We start from the raw sequence: 18,179 nt of genomic DNA on the forward strand, positions 1-18,179 counted from the left end.
ATTCATAATTTTTCTTCTCTTAGGTCTTTAGAAATCCCTGTGGACGGGAGGGGAGCATCAAACACTGGAGTCTGTTGGTGCGGGGGGGAAGGGAGGGAACAGTGGGGGGAGGTGGAGAGGTTGGGGAGGGATAACGTGGGGAGAAATGCCAAACGTAGGTGATGGGGGTATGGAGGCAGCAAACCACATTGCCATATGTGTCCCTATGCAACAATCCTGCATGATCTGCACATGTACCCCAGAACCTAAAGTACAAAAAAAAAAAAAAAAAAAGAAATCTCTATGGACTAGCGTTTGGGAGTTTTTAGAGCCTTTAAATGCTAAAGAAAAGCCTGTAGGGATCCTCTGAGAATGCGGTGATAGTCCCGAGATGTTCAATGTCAGTTATTACCATCTCATTACAAGTCCCTACTCATAGCACATATTTATAAGCAGGAAGCCAGTGATCCAAAGAGAGAGGCTTTGTGCCTTTGAGTCAGCAACAATTTGAGATGAGCATGCTCCAGAGTTCCAATTTGCAATGATAGGACAACTCACATGCTAACAATTTTTGGTTGCCTTTTTTTGAAAACTAAAGCCCCAGCAAATCATGTTAAAACCTAGTTCACTTCACAATAAAAAAGATATACATGTATATATTTAGATACAAGATAAATACAAGACATACATATATAATAGTGAAAAAATTAATATACATGCTTAAATATTCTTATAACTTATTTTTTTCTTTAATCATCTTGGCTAGTTCAGTATTTTGATGTAGTTTTTAAAAAATATATTACTCATATTGGTTAAGCATTCATAAGAAGCCAGCACAGTTTACGGATTGTGTGGTTGTTGTTGGGAGGATTGGTCTGATTGACATATTGTTTTTAGTATTAACATAGAATTCTGATATACTGGAAAAAGCACAAGATACTCTTGCTCTTGGTGATTTTTTTCTTTTTTAAAATCTAAGTCAGCTTTTAAACTTGAAGATTGTTAACCTCTCTGATCATTTTTCTTATCGGTAATAACAGGAAAAGACTAAAGTTTTTTAGTTTCATGAATGATTACTTTTAATCTCACTCCCATTTAACAATACCTTCCTCTATTCTGTCCCCAACTTTCAACTAATTTACGCCTCCTCCTTCGACTACTCTTGTTTGGTTTGTTTCTTTCTTGGTGTCCTCCTCAATATTGCAGTAACTTTATTTTTTAATAACGTGAAAGTTGAAGTAGAGCTCAATTGATAAATCAGTTTCCCTGTGATCATTTCTTTAGTTATCTCCTTTATTATATACCATTTTGCTCTATTTTCTACCACTTTTCTCCCCATGCCCCATGTCTTCTATATATATGTGATGATCTTATAATGGAAATTGAAATATTGAACTGGATATATAGGCTATTTATATTTTGAGATATTTGCCTTTACTTTGAAAATAATCATGTGAACTACCCACACTAAATTCCCCACATGCATCCTAAACCACACACATGCTATATACATATATGTATATTTAATATTATATTTAATATTAGCTTTTTCTATTTAGCTTTGCCATCAGCTGTAATTAAAAAAAAAATTTCAAATGGGTAAATTCAGGAAGATTTCCAAAGAAAGGAAAATAAATAAACAAAAGTCAATAATTTTGATCTAGATTCTAAAGGATATTTTTTCATGAAGATCTTCTTTAGTTACCCTTAACTTAATGTCAGTGGGAATATACTTTGGTCTACAAATTATTAGGCCTCTTTGGTGTATTACTTTGCTCTTTCAGGATCCTTGGCATTAAGAATATATATGTAAACACTACACTCCTATAGCTTCAGTCATTTGTTTTTATATACATATACATACTGAATGCAAAAATATCATACTTGAGCAATTATGTTTCCTTATCAATAATAAATGTATGTAATATACTCAACAAAGTAAGTTCTGTGTAATTCCTTAGTATTGAAAAAACTGATCTCCAGCAGCTTATCTGGACTCTCAAAGACAATGACAATGAAAGATTGATTAATTTTATCTGTTAGGAAACCAATGCAAACTAGGTCCACTACATCAAGAAACTACAAACCCACCCTCTTTTAGAAAGATGGAATCCAATTGTTTTGTCAAACTTGGTTACTTCAATAAAGGATTATATCTGATCAGTCATTCTCAAGGGAAAAATCAACAAATTTCAAGAAATGATTACACAGATGCCCTCCCCTCCCAGGTGATTTTATAGTTATATCTTATGGCCCTTATCATATACCCCAATCCCGAATTTCTATTAATTATTCACTTATTCATGGATTTGTAGATTTATTTATCAAACATTGTTGAGCTCCTAATATCTGCTGGACATTGTACACTATGCATTGCGCATTAAGAATATATATGTAAGCACTATACAATGAACACATTGACATTGAGTTCAATGACTATGTGGCATCGGACACATTACCATTCATTTCAGAGACTCCGTTGAAATGAGATGATTCCCCATTCTTCCCAGACAATTGTGTATTACACAGAGTTGCCATAACATCCACAATCTGGAACCACTTTATTATGTGTGGATGTTTGGAAATAAGCCTCCCAATACTCCCCAATTCTTTATAGTAGGTTTGTTAGATGATCCTCATGTAATGGGATGATTGAGGCCACTGCTTCTATTAATCCTTCTGTTACTCATGTTATTCAGGAAAAATGCACTATTTTTTAATCCCTAAAAGACTGTTGAATATAGATTAAGTGCTGTTACCAATATGATAAAAAACAAACACTGTATAAGGTGAAATTGTTCACTCTTGTACTAAAAGTAATATGCACTACAGTGTATTTCTAAGAAAGCAAAATGCTTTGGTATTCTGGAACTTGATACTTAAGGCTAAGATCTGAACTGTTAAATAAGATGCTAATGGGGCTCTTTGTCTGTTAGTTGGGTATGCAGCACACTGTGATGTCATCCACCAGGACCTCTTTGCTCCTTGCCACATCTATATTAGCCCTGGGCTGTACTATCAGCTATGCCGCCATGATGCATGCAAGTGTGGAAGCTCCTGCCTGTGCAATGCTCTTGCCCATTACGCCTACCTCTGCGGCCAGCGCGGTGTTCCCATTGATTTCAGAGCTCAGATTTCTTTCTGTGGTGAGTACAATGGCACAGCTAAAGGCTATCAGATAATACCTTAGAGACCTCTGTGTTTATAATGACTGCTTTTATTTTTTAAATGAAGTGTCAATATTGCATGTAAGTTACTTGAAATATTTTCATAATGTACAAACATGAAAAACAAATGAAATATTTAATTTCTTAAGATGGGAGATATGTTGGATAAGACCAATAATTTTTGACTAGTTTTGTAATAAATGAAATTACTGTAACTGTTTTGAAATACGCAACAGAAATAATTTAAAACATTTGAAAAATTCTTATCATGGAAATATCATACCTAAATATTGGAAAGTATTGAAAAAGATTGTGGAATATGGTAATATAGTTGATTTCTACTTAAATAGATGTTATGCAACAGGCAGTTATTATCAATTGTTGGGGCTTTAATTTTCACACTTATCTTGTCTGCCATTTTTGTTCATGGTAGATTGTTTCCTTGTGTGTTTTATAATTTTTTTTGTTAGCTAATTTTTACCAGCACCTCCTCCACCGCTGTCTTGGGGCATCACCCTCTCCACCTCCTCACTCCCTCAGTAGGTTCACAAAGCTTTTTCCAGTTATTCCAGGGATATCATTGGCTGGTATTGATGTTAACTGCTCAATTTTGGCTTTCTAAGATAAAAATAATGTAAATATAAAAGTAATGTACATTCATGTGCCAAATATGTGCAGGATGTCAGTCTTGGATTTTGATTTATTAGAGGTAACTTTTAAATCACAGACCCAGCAGTTAGAGAACTTTTTCTATCATCTGCCTATACTATGAGCCAATTCCTTCCAGTCTGGGTGTTGGCAAACTTCAACCATCGGGTCTCCTGCATTTTTGTGAATAAAATTTATTGAAATACAGTCATGTCCATTTGTGTTTGTGTCACCTATGGCTGCTTCTGTGCTACAAGGGCAGAGTTGAGTAGTTGTGACAGGGACTGTGTGATCTGCAAAGCTGAAAATATTTATCATTTGGCCTTTTGCAGAAAGAGATTTCCAACCCCTGCTTTAGTCTTTCATTTCAACTGAGGATATTGCTCTTTGAGCATCCAAGTTAAGCTTCTCCCAATTCCTTGGCTTGTAATGGACCAGCTTTCATTTTCTATCATAGACTTCTAAGCAGGCATAAAATGTTTCTATGTGCCGTGGAAATCTTTCTCAAACAATGCTCCTTTGTCCTTAGCTGTGGTGTGCCAGAAGGGCATGCTGTACCATCACTGTTCCTCATTCTGCCTCCGTTCCTGCATTTCTGTCTCCTCCCCGGAGCAGTGCAATGATGACTGTGCTGAAGGCTGTAACTGTCCAGAAGGCAAATTCTATGAAGATACTCTTAGCTTTTGTGTACCCATGTAAGTCACAGAAATAGGTTGGCAGCATCCTGTTTTAATTGCTTTTTCTTCTTATGGGCTAAATGAGCTTTCAGGGAAGTTTTTGAAAAAATATTTCTTACTGTTTTTACTTTTTTTTTTTTTTAACCCTGTACATGTTCATCAATAGCTACAGAAAGAGTGAAGGAATCTCTGATGGTTGATCTTGAAGTGTATTCCTGCTTGTTTTTACCACAGTCAAATTAATAACAAGGTTTATGTTTCATTGTCACATGGCAAACTTCAGTAACAGGACTTTAATATCATAGCACTCACAAATTTCTCAATTTACACACGAAGTAAAGCTTTTTGTCTTATACATAGTGCTAAATAATATATCAGTTATGTTTCTCTGAATTGCATTCAGTGATTTTTCTTGTGAGTAAAAAAACAACATTGTTTTGTGAGTTGTATTTTAGAAAACAAAACCTGAAGCCATACAAAACTTCATGTCTAAGCAGCTCTGCCATTTGTGTAACAGGACTGCATGCAGTCTCGGAGAATCATGCAGACCTCAGAGTGTGCCTTACAGTGACCTATGGAGAGCACAGGATCGGATTGAATTTTAGTGGCTTTTGAAAAAAATTATATCCCATTTAATTTACTTTTTTTTTCGTATAGATTCCACTGCCGGTGTCATTATAGGGGCAGTATTTATCAACCTGGAGAGCTCATCCCCACACCCTCAGGCTTATGGTAGGTTTTGATGATGGGGATTATATTTCACAAATGATGTACGTGTTAATATAATTTCTTAACCCAAACCATAAGTTGAAATATGACCTCTGTAATTAAAAAATAAAGATAACAATGTAATCTTTAAGTACGTTATAATCATATATATGATCGTATACATATGTACAAACACATATATACATAATGCATGCATATATGACATTTCAAAGTGAAATAACCAAGTTTTGTACTCATAACTGCAGAAGGGAGTTATGAATTTAAGTATCTCACAGTGAAATGAGAGTCTGATCATTTTTGGTTCTTAGAAGTTAGGGGTGAAGTAGGTGTTTAAATATTATAGGATTGCTGAGTGAGCTCAAAAAAAGCATTTCAAAATAGATTTGAAAAATGTCCTGCATAAGAGTAAGTGTGCCTCCTCCCCAGGGCCATCAATACTAGAAAGATAACACTTAATCATAGGATAACATTCATTCTGGTTGTAACTTTTCTGTTGAAAATCTAGGCACGTCCATGCAGCAGTCCATACTTACATGTAATTCCTAACCTCCCTTTTGTAGTTGCCCCATAGGTGCCCGCAGATAATAATAGATAGTAGATAATAATAATAACAATAATAATAATATCTAACAATTACTGTGTGCCTTCTTTTGTGCTGGCACCATTCTAAGTGTTTAATATTTATTATTAAAATACTTACTTATTACCATAACCCTAAGTGATAGGCGATGTTGCTTTATCCTCATTTACAGGTGAAGAAAACGGGATACAGGTGGCTAAGGAACCTGATACTAAAGCTGGGAGTTAATCCCAGTCAACCTGGCTCTGCAGTGCTTGTCTCCTGCCTACTTTGCTCTGCAGCTGATTTTGTATTTACAGCAGAATATAGATTATGCTCAATTTACCTTTATCTTTATCTCTACCTCTCTTCCTCTCACTCCACATCAAGACACAATGGCAACTAGCTCTTGGATCTTTCTGTGGTAGGCAGTATTACTATTCACACAGATTTCCAAGCCAGAGCTCTAGGAGTCATTTTTCACTCTTTCCTCCTTCTCAAAACACCTAATCAATAAATACCTAACAACTTTGGATTTTACTTGGTTTTACTTTCTACGTATAGTCAAAAGTCATTTCTTCCTTTCTATCTTCATTGCTTTGGCAATTAGTGTGTCTCACTCTCTCTTCCCTGGACCTTCCTCTCTGGGGTTCTTGCCTTTAGAGTTTCCCCTCTTTCGTTCTGCCGAGGTGTCATATCTTTTTGGATTTAATATAATTAATCTATGTAAACTTAGCAAAAACAAAGTAACCATCCCTCCTCAATGAGAAAAAGAAAAATTCACTTAATATAGTGACTTTGTTTGCTATTCCTTTTTAAAAGCCTTTGTCCCAGAATAAGTATGATATGGAAGACCTGGATGTGTGATCTGAGACCTGTCTGTGTCAGTTCTTCTGTGCCATTCAAAGTGTGAGCAAATTCGATCAGAGGTGACTCAGTGGTGAATTACACTCTGAGTGTCATTCTAGTGTTCAAGTGTGCATAGTATATTTTTCATGTGATGTGGCCTGTACATGTGAGTCAGCTTCTTCATCTGGGCTTAAATATAGGACATGTAATCAGGTCCAAAGCTGAAGGAAAACTGTATTGGAGTTATTGAGAACTGATGTGTTGTTTCCTGTCATGTTATCTTCAGGGATTGTCAAGGTTAATCTTGCCTATATGTGGCTCTTGCCTTTTACCCTGACTTTAGAATCTAAGTTGCAAGGAAGCTGTGACTCCACCCTATCTTCAATGCTACTGCCAGAATGATTCAAAGCAACCGTATCACTTTTCTGCTTAAGGTCTTCAATGGCTCACCTCAGGGGCAAAATCTTACTTAGCATCTTCTAGGAGCTAGCCTCTGCCTCTTTTGCCATTCTCACTGCCTGTCCCTTCCTGCATTGCCCTTTGCCATGTAGAATGCTGTTTTACTTCTTCATGGTTTGTGTGTTTCCACTGAATGTTACAGCCTTCCTACCTTAGGTGTGCCATGACCTCCATCCACTCTTCAAAACTGTTTAGACTTTACTTCCTTTGACTACCTGATGTTGGTTGCCAACAGATTTTAAAAACATTTTTCTTTGTTTTACTTCTATCTGTTAACATATTTCTATGTTACATGTGTCACTCTGCATGCATTATTTATTTGTGCTCCTTCCCCTCATACGAGACAAATTATGGTAAAGACTATGAATTTTGGTGTTCATGTCTCCCATGCCTATTCCAATGCTCTACACTTATAGGTGTTTGATAAAAACGTTTTGTGTTGAAATAGTGCTCCTGAAATCGGACCTAAGCTAAAAACTTGTAAAAAAAATTTGTGGGAAAAATAACATTTGTATAATATACTCAATCAATTCTTGTACATTAGATTGTTGTTGAAATTCAGGAGAAAAACAAACAAACCAGATTTGATTCCATAAATTAACTATTTATTTACTTCTAGCCAGTGTTCAAATGGGACTGTGCAGTGTGATGAATTAGCAACGCCCTCTGCTGGTAAGATCTCAAAAGATGTTTTCCTGAAGGAGGATGCACCTCTGATTCTGCCTCCACTCCTGGGAGATGTTGTCAGTCATTCACAGCCCTCCTTCCCAATGTGCATGGTTATAGCCTTGGGAATGCATGGCATTCCAGGGCTTCTCAACTTTATCCACCTTGAAAATTGTAATATTTTTAGGATAGTCTTCTTTGAACATGTAAGTCAGTTAAGGGGTAGAGCAAATCAACCCTAGAGATGCTGCCTAGATGCTGCCTTCCACAAGAGCACCTCAGACACCTCAAGGACTTTAGGGATATGTATCTAGGCACCTGCTGTAACCCATTTGTGGGAAAGAAATTGGGAAACTCTACTCTAGACCATCACTTCTCAGATTTTAGTGTGCTCATGTGGGGATCTTGTTAAAGTGCAGATTCTGCTTCATTAGGTCAGGGGTGACACCTGAGATCCTACATTTCTATCAGTGGCCAAGGTAACATTAATACTTCTGGTTCCTGGGCTGCATTATGAGTTGCAAGACTCTGGGACTAGTAGCAATAAATTTAACATGGCATGTAAAATGACATCTACTGTCATCCCTTCAGAATGTCATTTTATACTTAAATATCTTTCCGAAGATCTTATATATTAGCATCCTATATATTATTTATTTTCATCATATAAAGAGCCTCAAATTCCTAGTTACCATGGGCAAATTCTAGGCACATAATAAACAACACTTGCTTTCATAGATTTTAATGGGCAGGAAGAGTGTAGGCTGATAAAAGTAATTATGAGCTATTACTGCTTTGTTCTATATTTGAATGGCCTGGTATACATTATTATTAAAGAGCTTTGAAGTATGTGTCCTGAATCTACTTTACAAGGATTCAGACAAGCCTAGGGTTTCTTTGCAAGACATGTTTATGGACCACACACACTCAGTAGCCATCCTGACTCTGTCCCATTTGATTCAGGGTGACTCACGGTCAATGAAGGGAAGCCCAGGTGGCTAGCCTTCTCACAGAGGAACCCACAAGATTTGATCCCTCTGGCCCCACATGAGGAAATGTATTTGATCTGTAAAAGCCCAGAAGCTTTCTAGAAGAATATGGAGCCCCTGTCTTGACTATAATTATGTCTACCTCTGCACTTCTGTGGTATAGTGAGAACTGATATAAACAATGACTCGAGTTGAAGCAAGATTTAGAAGAATCATGTGTTCATTGTGGCTTTTAAAAAGTCACAATGCTTTTATGTTATGCATAAAAATTGATAATATATTTTTAAAAATTGATTATGTATGTATGAATTAATAAAAATATCCTGTTTCTTGACTTCAGAAAATTATATTCTAATTAGTTACTGTCTTATGGAAGGCAGCTAACATTTTCAAACTCTAATTAGGTTTGGAATAAACCTATTTAGTGACTAAAGGGAATTTGGCTAGGGAATATTTATAACCTCATCAACTAAAAATCAAGAGTAAGAGCATTATCTAATCATAATTCTTAAAATATTTTATGGTGAATTTTGTTTTGATGACAAGTACATGCCAGTATGATTATCTGTCTATGGAGCAGATACAAGTTAAGGACATTTTGTCTGTGCTTATATCTGAAGTTCACGTCTGCCCAGCGGGAAAAGAATATTTCGACTGCAGGTTTCCTGACCCTGAATTGCCAGCCGGTGGTATTAACTGTGAGACTACATGTGCAAACCTAGCCATGAACTTCACTTGTGCCCCATCCTCACCCTGTATAAGTGGCTGTGTTTGTGCACCAGGGTAAGCCTCTTCTTCATAATACAGAACATTCAGGTTTTGACTGAAAGCACAAAATCTCTTGAAAATATTATTTACAGAAATAGCCAGAATTGTTGTTCTGACTAGTGGTTAACTGGGTTGGTAGCTAGACTATTGTAATTATTTTGCTTGGCTTATGTAACATGGTAAAATATTATTAATGTAATATACTGAATTGAGTTGAAAACTCATTTCTGGATGAACTTGGAATTTCTCCCCTGATTAAACTGCAATTTTGGGAAAGTGACACAAGCACTCTTCATTCAAAACACTCTTCAAATACATTGTAAAATATTGTATTGTGCAGTTACTGGTGTTGATGTAAAGTTGTACTAGTGATGCCAACTGTTTTATTTTAAAGAAAATAGCGTATCAAGGCAACAAAGGGTATGGGTAAGAGTAGGAGGTCTGGCTTCAGACACATCACCGCTCAAATCCCAGCTCTGATGCTGTTAGTGAAGTGATTCTTCTGCAAGTTCCTTTTAAGCCTCAGTTAGGCATTGTGAGATGTGGTGTGTGTGTGTGTGTGTATTTAATAAATATGAGCCACTATTTTGTGGCAGCATATTCTACTCTTATCTTCATAAATGGTCTTCCATTGCAGAAATACCTAGTACGTGTGAAAGACAAACACAGAATCTGGTAGCTATTGGCTTCCTCACAGGTGCACATATAATCTGCCCTCCCTGCCCCTCCCTCTTCTGGTAATGAAATAGAGTCAGTGCAGAGGGAGTGCCATCTAAGGCAAACAGGTCACCCATTCTTCCTCAATGAACATGTTCACACAAAGGGATTCCTGGGATCAGCTCATATAAACCAGGAGCAAAGAAAAGTGAGGTCTTGTGGTTTGTTTCCCAGGAGAATCACGTTTGTCTAAATGGCCCCCATCTGGAATAGGTTGAAGAGCCAAGTAAGTTGGGACTGGTATTAATCTCTTTAGAAAGAAAGGGCATAGGAGGCAGAGAAAAAAGGTCACAAAAGAACAAGTGCCTGTGCCTGGGAAAATAAAGACAGGTAGAAATTAGGCCATAGAGCAGATAAGCAAGGAAGACATTTTAGTAAAAAGGAGAAGGGAAATAAAACCTTTATTATGGTAGAATAATTAAAACCCACAACATTGCTTGATTTATTTGATTTGATTGTGACTCTTGGGATTGCATGGCTAATTAAAGCCATTTCCTAATTTTGTTTTATATGCTGTGCTTAAGGTATTATCTTTTAAAATATATTTACTGTCACCTTTGACGTTTAGTTGGACAATGATTTATGTATTTACTGGCTAAATCTCATTACAAAATGTTAAGGAGATTTCCTCCTACCCTACCTTCTCTGACTGTATTGAAATAAATGTCGTTGGAATCGACTTCGAGGCATCTGACAGATTTGGAAATATTTTGTTAAGATAACTTTCTCTTACAACATTGTTTATGGTAATATGATTTGCCATGTCTTCCATGTGACCTTGTCTGGCTCACTTTGGCACAGTAGTCCAGTGTGACTTGTTTTCATGTGTCTTCTAAAAGTACCAGCAGTTTATTGACTATAAGAGGACCACAGAACCCTAATTGAGAAATCACTGTGGGTTGAAGAAATGGAAAGTAGTATAGTGGAAAGGTCAGATAGAAATGGCTTCTATGCTAGGCTTCCTTATTAGCTGAGGTACCTCATGGCAAGTTACTACACCACTTGAAATCTCAAGTTTCTCTTTTTAAAATGGATATAACAGTATATTTACTTCTTGGATGACTGCGTATATGCTGCACACCAGTTATATAGTAAGTACTCAGTAAATGTTTCTTATCCCACTGCCCAAACCTGCTTAAAGCAGATACAGGCATACCTTGTTTCATCGTGTTTTGATTTATCGCACTTCAAAAGTGTTGCGTTTTTTCTTTTTTTACAAATTGAAGGTTTGTGGCAACCCTGCATCAAGCAAATCTGATGGTGCCATTTTCCAACAGCATGTGCTTACTTGGTGTCTCTGTGTCATATTTTGGTAATTTTTTTGCGAGATTTCAGAACTTTTTCATTATCATTATATCTGTTATGGTAATCTGTAAACAGTGAACTTTGATTACTATGTAATTACTTCAGGGTACCACAAACTGTGCCCATATAAGATGGAAAAATTAATTGATGAATGTTGTGTGTGTTCCGATTGCTCCATGTATGGGCCATTTACCCATCTCTCTCCCTCTTCTCTGGTTTCTCTATTACCTCAGACACAACAATATTGAAATTAGGCCAATTAATAACTCTACAATGGCCACCAAAAGTTCAAGAGAAAGGAAGAGTCACACATCTGTCACCTTAAATCGAAAGCTAGAAATGATTAGATTTAGTGAGGAAGGCGTATCGAAAGCTAAGGGAGTCCACAAGCTAGCTCTTTTGCAGCAGTTAGCCAAATTGTGAATGCAAAGAAGTTCATGAAAGGAATGAAAAGTGTTACTATTCCAGTGAACTCACAAATGATAAGAAAGCAAAGCAGCCTTATCGCTGATACGGATAAAGTCTTCTGGATAGATCAAACCAGCTGCAACATTCCCTTATGCAAAGGTTTAATCCAGAGCAAAATTTTAACTTTTTTAATTCTATAATGGCTGGGAGAGGTGAGAAAGCTGTGGAAGAAAAGTTTGAAGCCAACAGAAGGTTGGCTCATCGTTTCTTTAAGAAAAGAAACGATCTCCATAACATAAAAGTGCAAATGCTGATGGAGAAACTGTAGCCAGTTATCCAGAGGATGTAACAAAGATAACTGATGAAGGTGGCTACCCTAAACAATATGTTTTCAATGTAGATGAAACAGATTTATATAGGAATAAGGTGCCATTTAGGACTTTCATAGCTAGAGAGAAGGCAATGCTTGGCTTCAAAGCTTCCACGGACAGGCTGACTCTCTTGTTAGGGGCTAATGCAGATGGTGGCTTTAAGTTGAAGTCAATGCTCATTTGCCATTTAAAAAATCATAGGGACCTTAAGAATTATGCTAAATCTACTCTACCTGTGCTCTGTAAATGGAACAACAAAGCCTGGATGTCAGCATGTTTGTTTACAGCATGGTTTACTGAATATTTTAAGTCCACTGTTGCGACCTGATACCTAGAAAAAAAAAGATTCCTTTAAAAATATTACTACTTATTGGCAGTGCACCTGGTCACCTGGGAGCTCCAGTGGAGATGCAGGAGTATCTATTAATTTTGTTTTCATGCTTGCCAACACATTTATTCTGCAGCCATTGATCAAGGAGTAATTTCAACTTTAAAATCTTATTATTTAAGAAATACATTTCACAGGGCTATACCTGCCATAGATAGTAATTTCTCTGATGGATCTGGGAAAAGAAAATTGAAAATATTTTGGAAAGTTTTCACTATTCTAAATACCATTAAGAACATTAGTGATTCGTGGGCAGAGGTCAAAATATCAACATGCACAGGAGTTTGAAAGATGTTTATTCCAACCCTCATGGATAACTTTGATGGTTTTGAGACGTCAGTGGAGGAAGTAATTGCAGATATGAATGAAATAGCAAGAGAACTAGAATTAGAAGTGAATCTTGGAGATGTGACTGATTTACTTCAATCTCATGATAAAACTTGAATATTGCTTGAAAGTTGCTTCTTACAGTTGAGCAAAAAAAGTGGTTTCTTGAGATGGGATCTATACGTGGTGAAGATGCTGTGAACATTGTTGGAATGATAATAAAGGATTCAGAATGTTACATAAACTTAGTTGAATAAAGCAGTGATAGGGTTTAAGAGGACTGACTCTAATTTTGAAAGAAATTTTTAGGTAAAATACTATCAAATGCATTGCATAATACAGAAAAACCTTTTGTGAAAGGGAGAGTCAATCAATGTGGCAAACTTCACTGTGTCTTATTTCAAGAAATTGCCACAGCCACTCCAACCTTCAGCAACCACCGCCCTGATCAGTCAGCAGCCATCAACATTGAAGTAAAACCCTGCTCCAGCAAAAAGATTATGATTCCCTGAAGGCTCAGATGATCATTAACTTTTTTTTTTTTAGCAATAAAGTATTTTTAAATTAAGGTATTTTTTATTTTTTTATTTTTAGATATAAAGCTATTATGCATTTAATAGACTATAATGTAAATATAACTTTTATATGCACTAGGAAATGAAACAAATCTGTGTGATTTGCTTTTTAATGATATTAACTTTATTGCTGTGGTCTAGAACCAAATTGGCAATACACGTATAATTTACAGTGATTTGAAGTTTTCCCTTTCCTTCTTCCAGTTTTGAGTAGTTATGAAAAACTCATCAGTCATTAGCAAAGTCAGTTAAAACCATGACTTTGTCTGGAGATATAAGAATTGTGGTTCATTTTGGTGAGGTTTCCCTCACTTAAACAACTGAACAATTAAAGTTTATGATGCATGTGATGTTTGAGGCATTGTGTTAAGCTATAGGAATGGGGAGTGGTAAAATACATTTATTAGATAATAATAGAATCTACCTTAGGGGATTGTCACTAGGATAAGATCAGTTAGTGGCATAGTTAAAATGGTTAGAATAGTGCCTTGCCATAGCAAGCATTCAAAAATATGAGTTTTGTTATTATTTTTATCATTATAAGATATTTAATGAAATATTTAACGGTTTATTGCGATAAATCCTCCAATAAAAGTTTATAAAATTACAAAGTATACAGAGTATGTGAGGGAATTAGGGACATAAAGATTGCACCGAATTGAGTCTTAAATGATAAGTTTCCCAGACAGAACATGGGAAAAGAATTTTCCAGGCAGAAGAAAAATTCAAAGCCCAGGATGAGTGACTAGAAGTTTGGGAGGGCCGAGGTGAGAGATCTGGGGCATTGTTGGTCTGAAAGAAATCTAAATGAGATAATGTATCATTTATATAAATAATTTTATTCACCTTTACTCAGCAGTTGTCTTCTATGCATTACTCATTGTGACATGAACATTAACAAGATATTTATGGTCCTCTTGAGTGAAGCTGAAAGTGTAGTGGATAGCATATGCTCTCCATTGAATAAGGAATTACAAGACTGTGTACAAAGAGTCATGAGAGAGAAAACAGAGTGCTAAAACAACATGAGGAATTATTTCTGTTTTAGAGAAGAGGAAATAACTTCGGGTTCCTGAATTCCATGTTAATTTTTGTAATATTAAATTTTTACATTTTAAGCAAAATGTAAAAAAAATTTTACATCTTATCTATTTTAGGAGATTTTCATTTTAATTAATTTATTGTTTGTTATTTATATAAGTTAAATTATAGATTAATTCATAATAAATTATTTAAATTACAACAGATTTTTAAATTTAATGTTATTTTTATCCTTATTGCTATTTTATATATGTAATTATATTTATATTTTATTACTAACAAAATTATTTATTATTATACTATATAATTATTAAGTTATTTATTAAAACTTTTAGAAAAAAATGTAAGAATATTGAAATATATGTTTATTTATATTAAAGGATTTGATATTATATGTAGTATATATTTAATCTTCACACCAAATATTTAAATAACACACCAAAATTTATTCTTCTCTGAGATTAGTTCAATTTTTATATTAAAATTTTATACTTAATTTTATATTTATATTTAAATTGTACATTAAAATATAACATTTGTATATTTTAAGTTTTATTGTCATAGACATTTTTAGACACTATTTCAGGAAACAATCTTTCCAGAAGAAAATAACACTTGAAACCAACATTCAAAACTTATTACATTAAATAAATAAGAAACACTGAGGTAGAAAAGAAGCTGCAGTTACTGGGAGGAAAAAACAGATGAAGATGAAAAAAACCACATTAAATTTGGAGAATTCCAACAAAAGTCCTCTCTGGTGAACTCAGAGAAGTTAAAAAGGACCATAGTCAGTTACAAGAAAACTTAAAGATTTCAGAAAACATGAATTTACTATTTGAAAACCAACTGAATAAGACAATCAGAAATGTATCTAAGGTAATGGATGAAATCCACACTGTTCTCAAGAAGGATAATGTAAAGAATGAACACAAAGATAAAAAAAATTCGAGAAGAATGGTACAACTGTATGATAAAATTTATGTAGTGATGAGGAATGGTGTTAACTAATATAATATGTAAAAATCATGATATAAGAATGTTTGAAGGTGATGCATGTTTGATTTTAGTAGTGTAAATGTCTTTTAGTTCAAATCATGTATAAAGTTTTATGAATATGAGTTTCTGCTTTTGATAATTGCTTGTAATTCCTAGTATTCAAGTTATTAAACACTCCTTGAGTGAAATAAAAAGTAAATAAGAAATAATGTGAAACAATATAATGTTTTTAGTTCCACACATACCTAAACTCTCCTGATTTCAACTTTAAGCACTCAGAAAGAAGCTTTTGATACTCTCTACATCTCGTAATAAAAATGTTAACCATTTGATAATTTACTATTTCATCAAAAAATTGTTGGATCCCACAGACTCTTCTAAGTAGCAGATATTAAAGAAAGGGACTCTCACTTCCTCTATAATTTTTTTTTTTCTGGAATGACTCACTACATTAGAAATGTAGGCTTCTGTCTTCTTTTTATGCACTTAGTGAATAACAAAAAGGTACAGATACCACATCTAGTCATTTGCCTGTCATTTAGTACTGTGATGTGTAAGGTATTCCGTGGAAAAACAGGGAGGAAGACTGGATTCAGCTCCTCGGCAGGTCAGATAGAGTGTCTTAGACAGGTCTAATAAATGTAGATGATCGTTTTAATGTGCTAAGGTTACTGATATTTTAAAACTGAAATTGGTAGTTCATACTAAATAGCATTTTACTTCTTCATTTGGAAGAATGGCAGAGCACAAAGGAAAGTGTTATGTTCCTGAAAGCTGCCCATGTATCTGGAAAGACTGGGAGTATCTCTCAGGAGAAGTGATTGCTACACCATGTTACACCTGGTAAGGAGATCCATTTATTTCACAAATATTTTCCTAAGTAATTGTGTTAATTTCAATCATCTTGTATTTATTTAATGAGACTGACATCAGCAAAAAGTAAATCAAGCCTGAGCAAATAAGATTTTAAAGGCTTGTAGGAGTTGGTGGACAGTTACTATCCACAGGGAACCATATCATTATCTTTATGCATATTTGTTCAGCTCAGAAGAAAAGTGTGAAATACAACAACCTAAAATTTTAATAGGAAAAAATCATGTTTATAAGAAAGTGCTAAATATTACAAAGAAAAGACCATATTTAATGGAATGTTTCAAGTTTCGAGATAAGTCAAAAGAATACCATAAAATAAAATTTGAAATATAATTTCTCTAAAATATGGACAAAAGTTCTAAATTCATGAGCAATGTCATGTCTAATACATTTAAATTTACTCAAGTGTGGGAGATGGCATTGTGCTCTTTCAGCCACCAGCAGATCTGTGTTCAGTTTTTCATTCCATCATCTATTTTCTGTGTGACCTATGCACAATTCCTAGAGTTTGTTTTGGTGTCTGATAATTTATTTAAACAAAGTGATAAATATGTGGCTTCTTTGTCAATGTAAGAGGTGGTATCAGAATGAACTGGCAATATTCATAAGGAATATTTGCTCATGAATTCTCTTGAATACAAACATTCTGTTATTACTGTCGCTTGAAATCACTAGTTAAGGTCAAGTTCTTTAGAAAGGTAACTTGTGTTATTTTTCGATAGTGTTTGTCGACGAGGAATGTTCAATTGCACATATTATCCATGCCCAGCAGTGTGCACAATATATGGGGACCGGCATTATTATTCTTTTGATGGACTAGAATATGACTATATCAGTGATTGCCAGGTATTTTTGATAAAGGTAGGTTGCAGTTAGACATTTTTATTTGCATTTGTGTAAAGACTTAATGTAAAAACATGTATGCTGGTCCCTGATACATCGAATTCATGTGCTATTTATAAAACCTATAAAACAATAATATATATTTTCAAGTTGTATTTTAGGTTCAGGGAGTACATGTGAAGATTTGTTATTGTGGGTAAATTACATGTTGCTGGGGTTTGGTGTACAAAGGATTTCATCATCCTGGTACCCACCTCCCACCCTCCACCCTTAAGTAGGCCCCAGTGTCTGTTGTTCCCCTCTTTGTGTCCAGATGTAGTCAGTGTTTAGCCCCCACTTATAAGTGAGAACATGCGGTATTTGGTTTTCTGTTCCTGTGTTAATTCACAGGATAATGGTCTCCAGCTGCATCCATTTTGCTGCAAAAGACATTTCTTTCTTAGGGCTGCATGGTACTCCATGATGTATATATACCACATTTTCTTTATGCATTCCACTATTGATGGGCATCTAGGTTGATTCCATGTGTTTGCTATTGTGAATAGTGCTGCAATAAATGTATGCGTGCATATGTCTTTATGGTAGAACAATTTATATTCCTTTGGGTACATACACAATAATGGAATTTCTGGGTTGAATGATAATTCTGAAATTGCCACACTGCTTTCTACAGTGCCTAAACTAATTTACCTTCTCACCAGCAGTGTATAAGTGTTTCTTTTTTTTTTTTTTTTTGGCAACTTTACCAACATCTGTTGTTTTTTTACTTTTTAATAGTAGCCATTTTGACTGGTGTGAGATGATATCTCATAGTGGTTTTGATTTGCATTTCTCTAATGATT

At 35.0% G+C, this 18,179-nt stretch overlaps 1 protein-coding gene across 3 annotated transcripts in view; it reads left to right on the forward strand.

The window, feature by feature from the left end:
* OTOGL (otogelin like) overlaps nucleotides 1–18,179 on the forward strand; it is a 195,718-nt gene that overhangs the window by 71,044 nt on the left and 106,495 nt on the right. For all 3 annotated transcript variants that reach the window (XM_032296527.1, XM_032296546.1, XM_032296537.1), the window contains 7 exons: nucleotides 2,916–3,125; nucleotides 4,324–4,489; nucleotides 5,129–5,203; nucleotides 7,687–7,739; nucleotides 9,343–9,505; nucleotides 16,357–16,464; nucleotides 17,217–17,355. In XM_032296527.1, coding sequence (XP_032152418.1) covers nucleotides 2,916–3,125; nucleotides 4,324–4,489; nucleotides 5,129–5,203; nucleotides 7,687–7,739; nucleotides 9,343–9,505; nucleotides 16,357–16,464; nucleotides 17,217–17,355 — 914 coding nt within the window. The remainder of the gene's footprint in view (nucleotides 1–2,915; nucleotides 3,126–4,323; nucleotides 4,490–5,128; nucleotides 5,204–7,686; nucleotides 7,740–9,342; nucleotides 9,506–16,356; nucleotides 16,465–17,216; nucleotides 17,356–18,179) is intronic.

This window comes from Sapajus apella, unplaced genomic scaffold, assembly GCF_009761245.1.
Source record: "Sapajus apella isolate SASKATOON/1434 unplaced genomic scaffold, GSC_monkey_1.0 scaffold2, whole genome shotgun sequence".
NCBI lineage: Eukaryota > Metazoa > Chordata > Mammalia > Primates > Cebidae > Sapajus > Sapajus apella.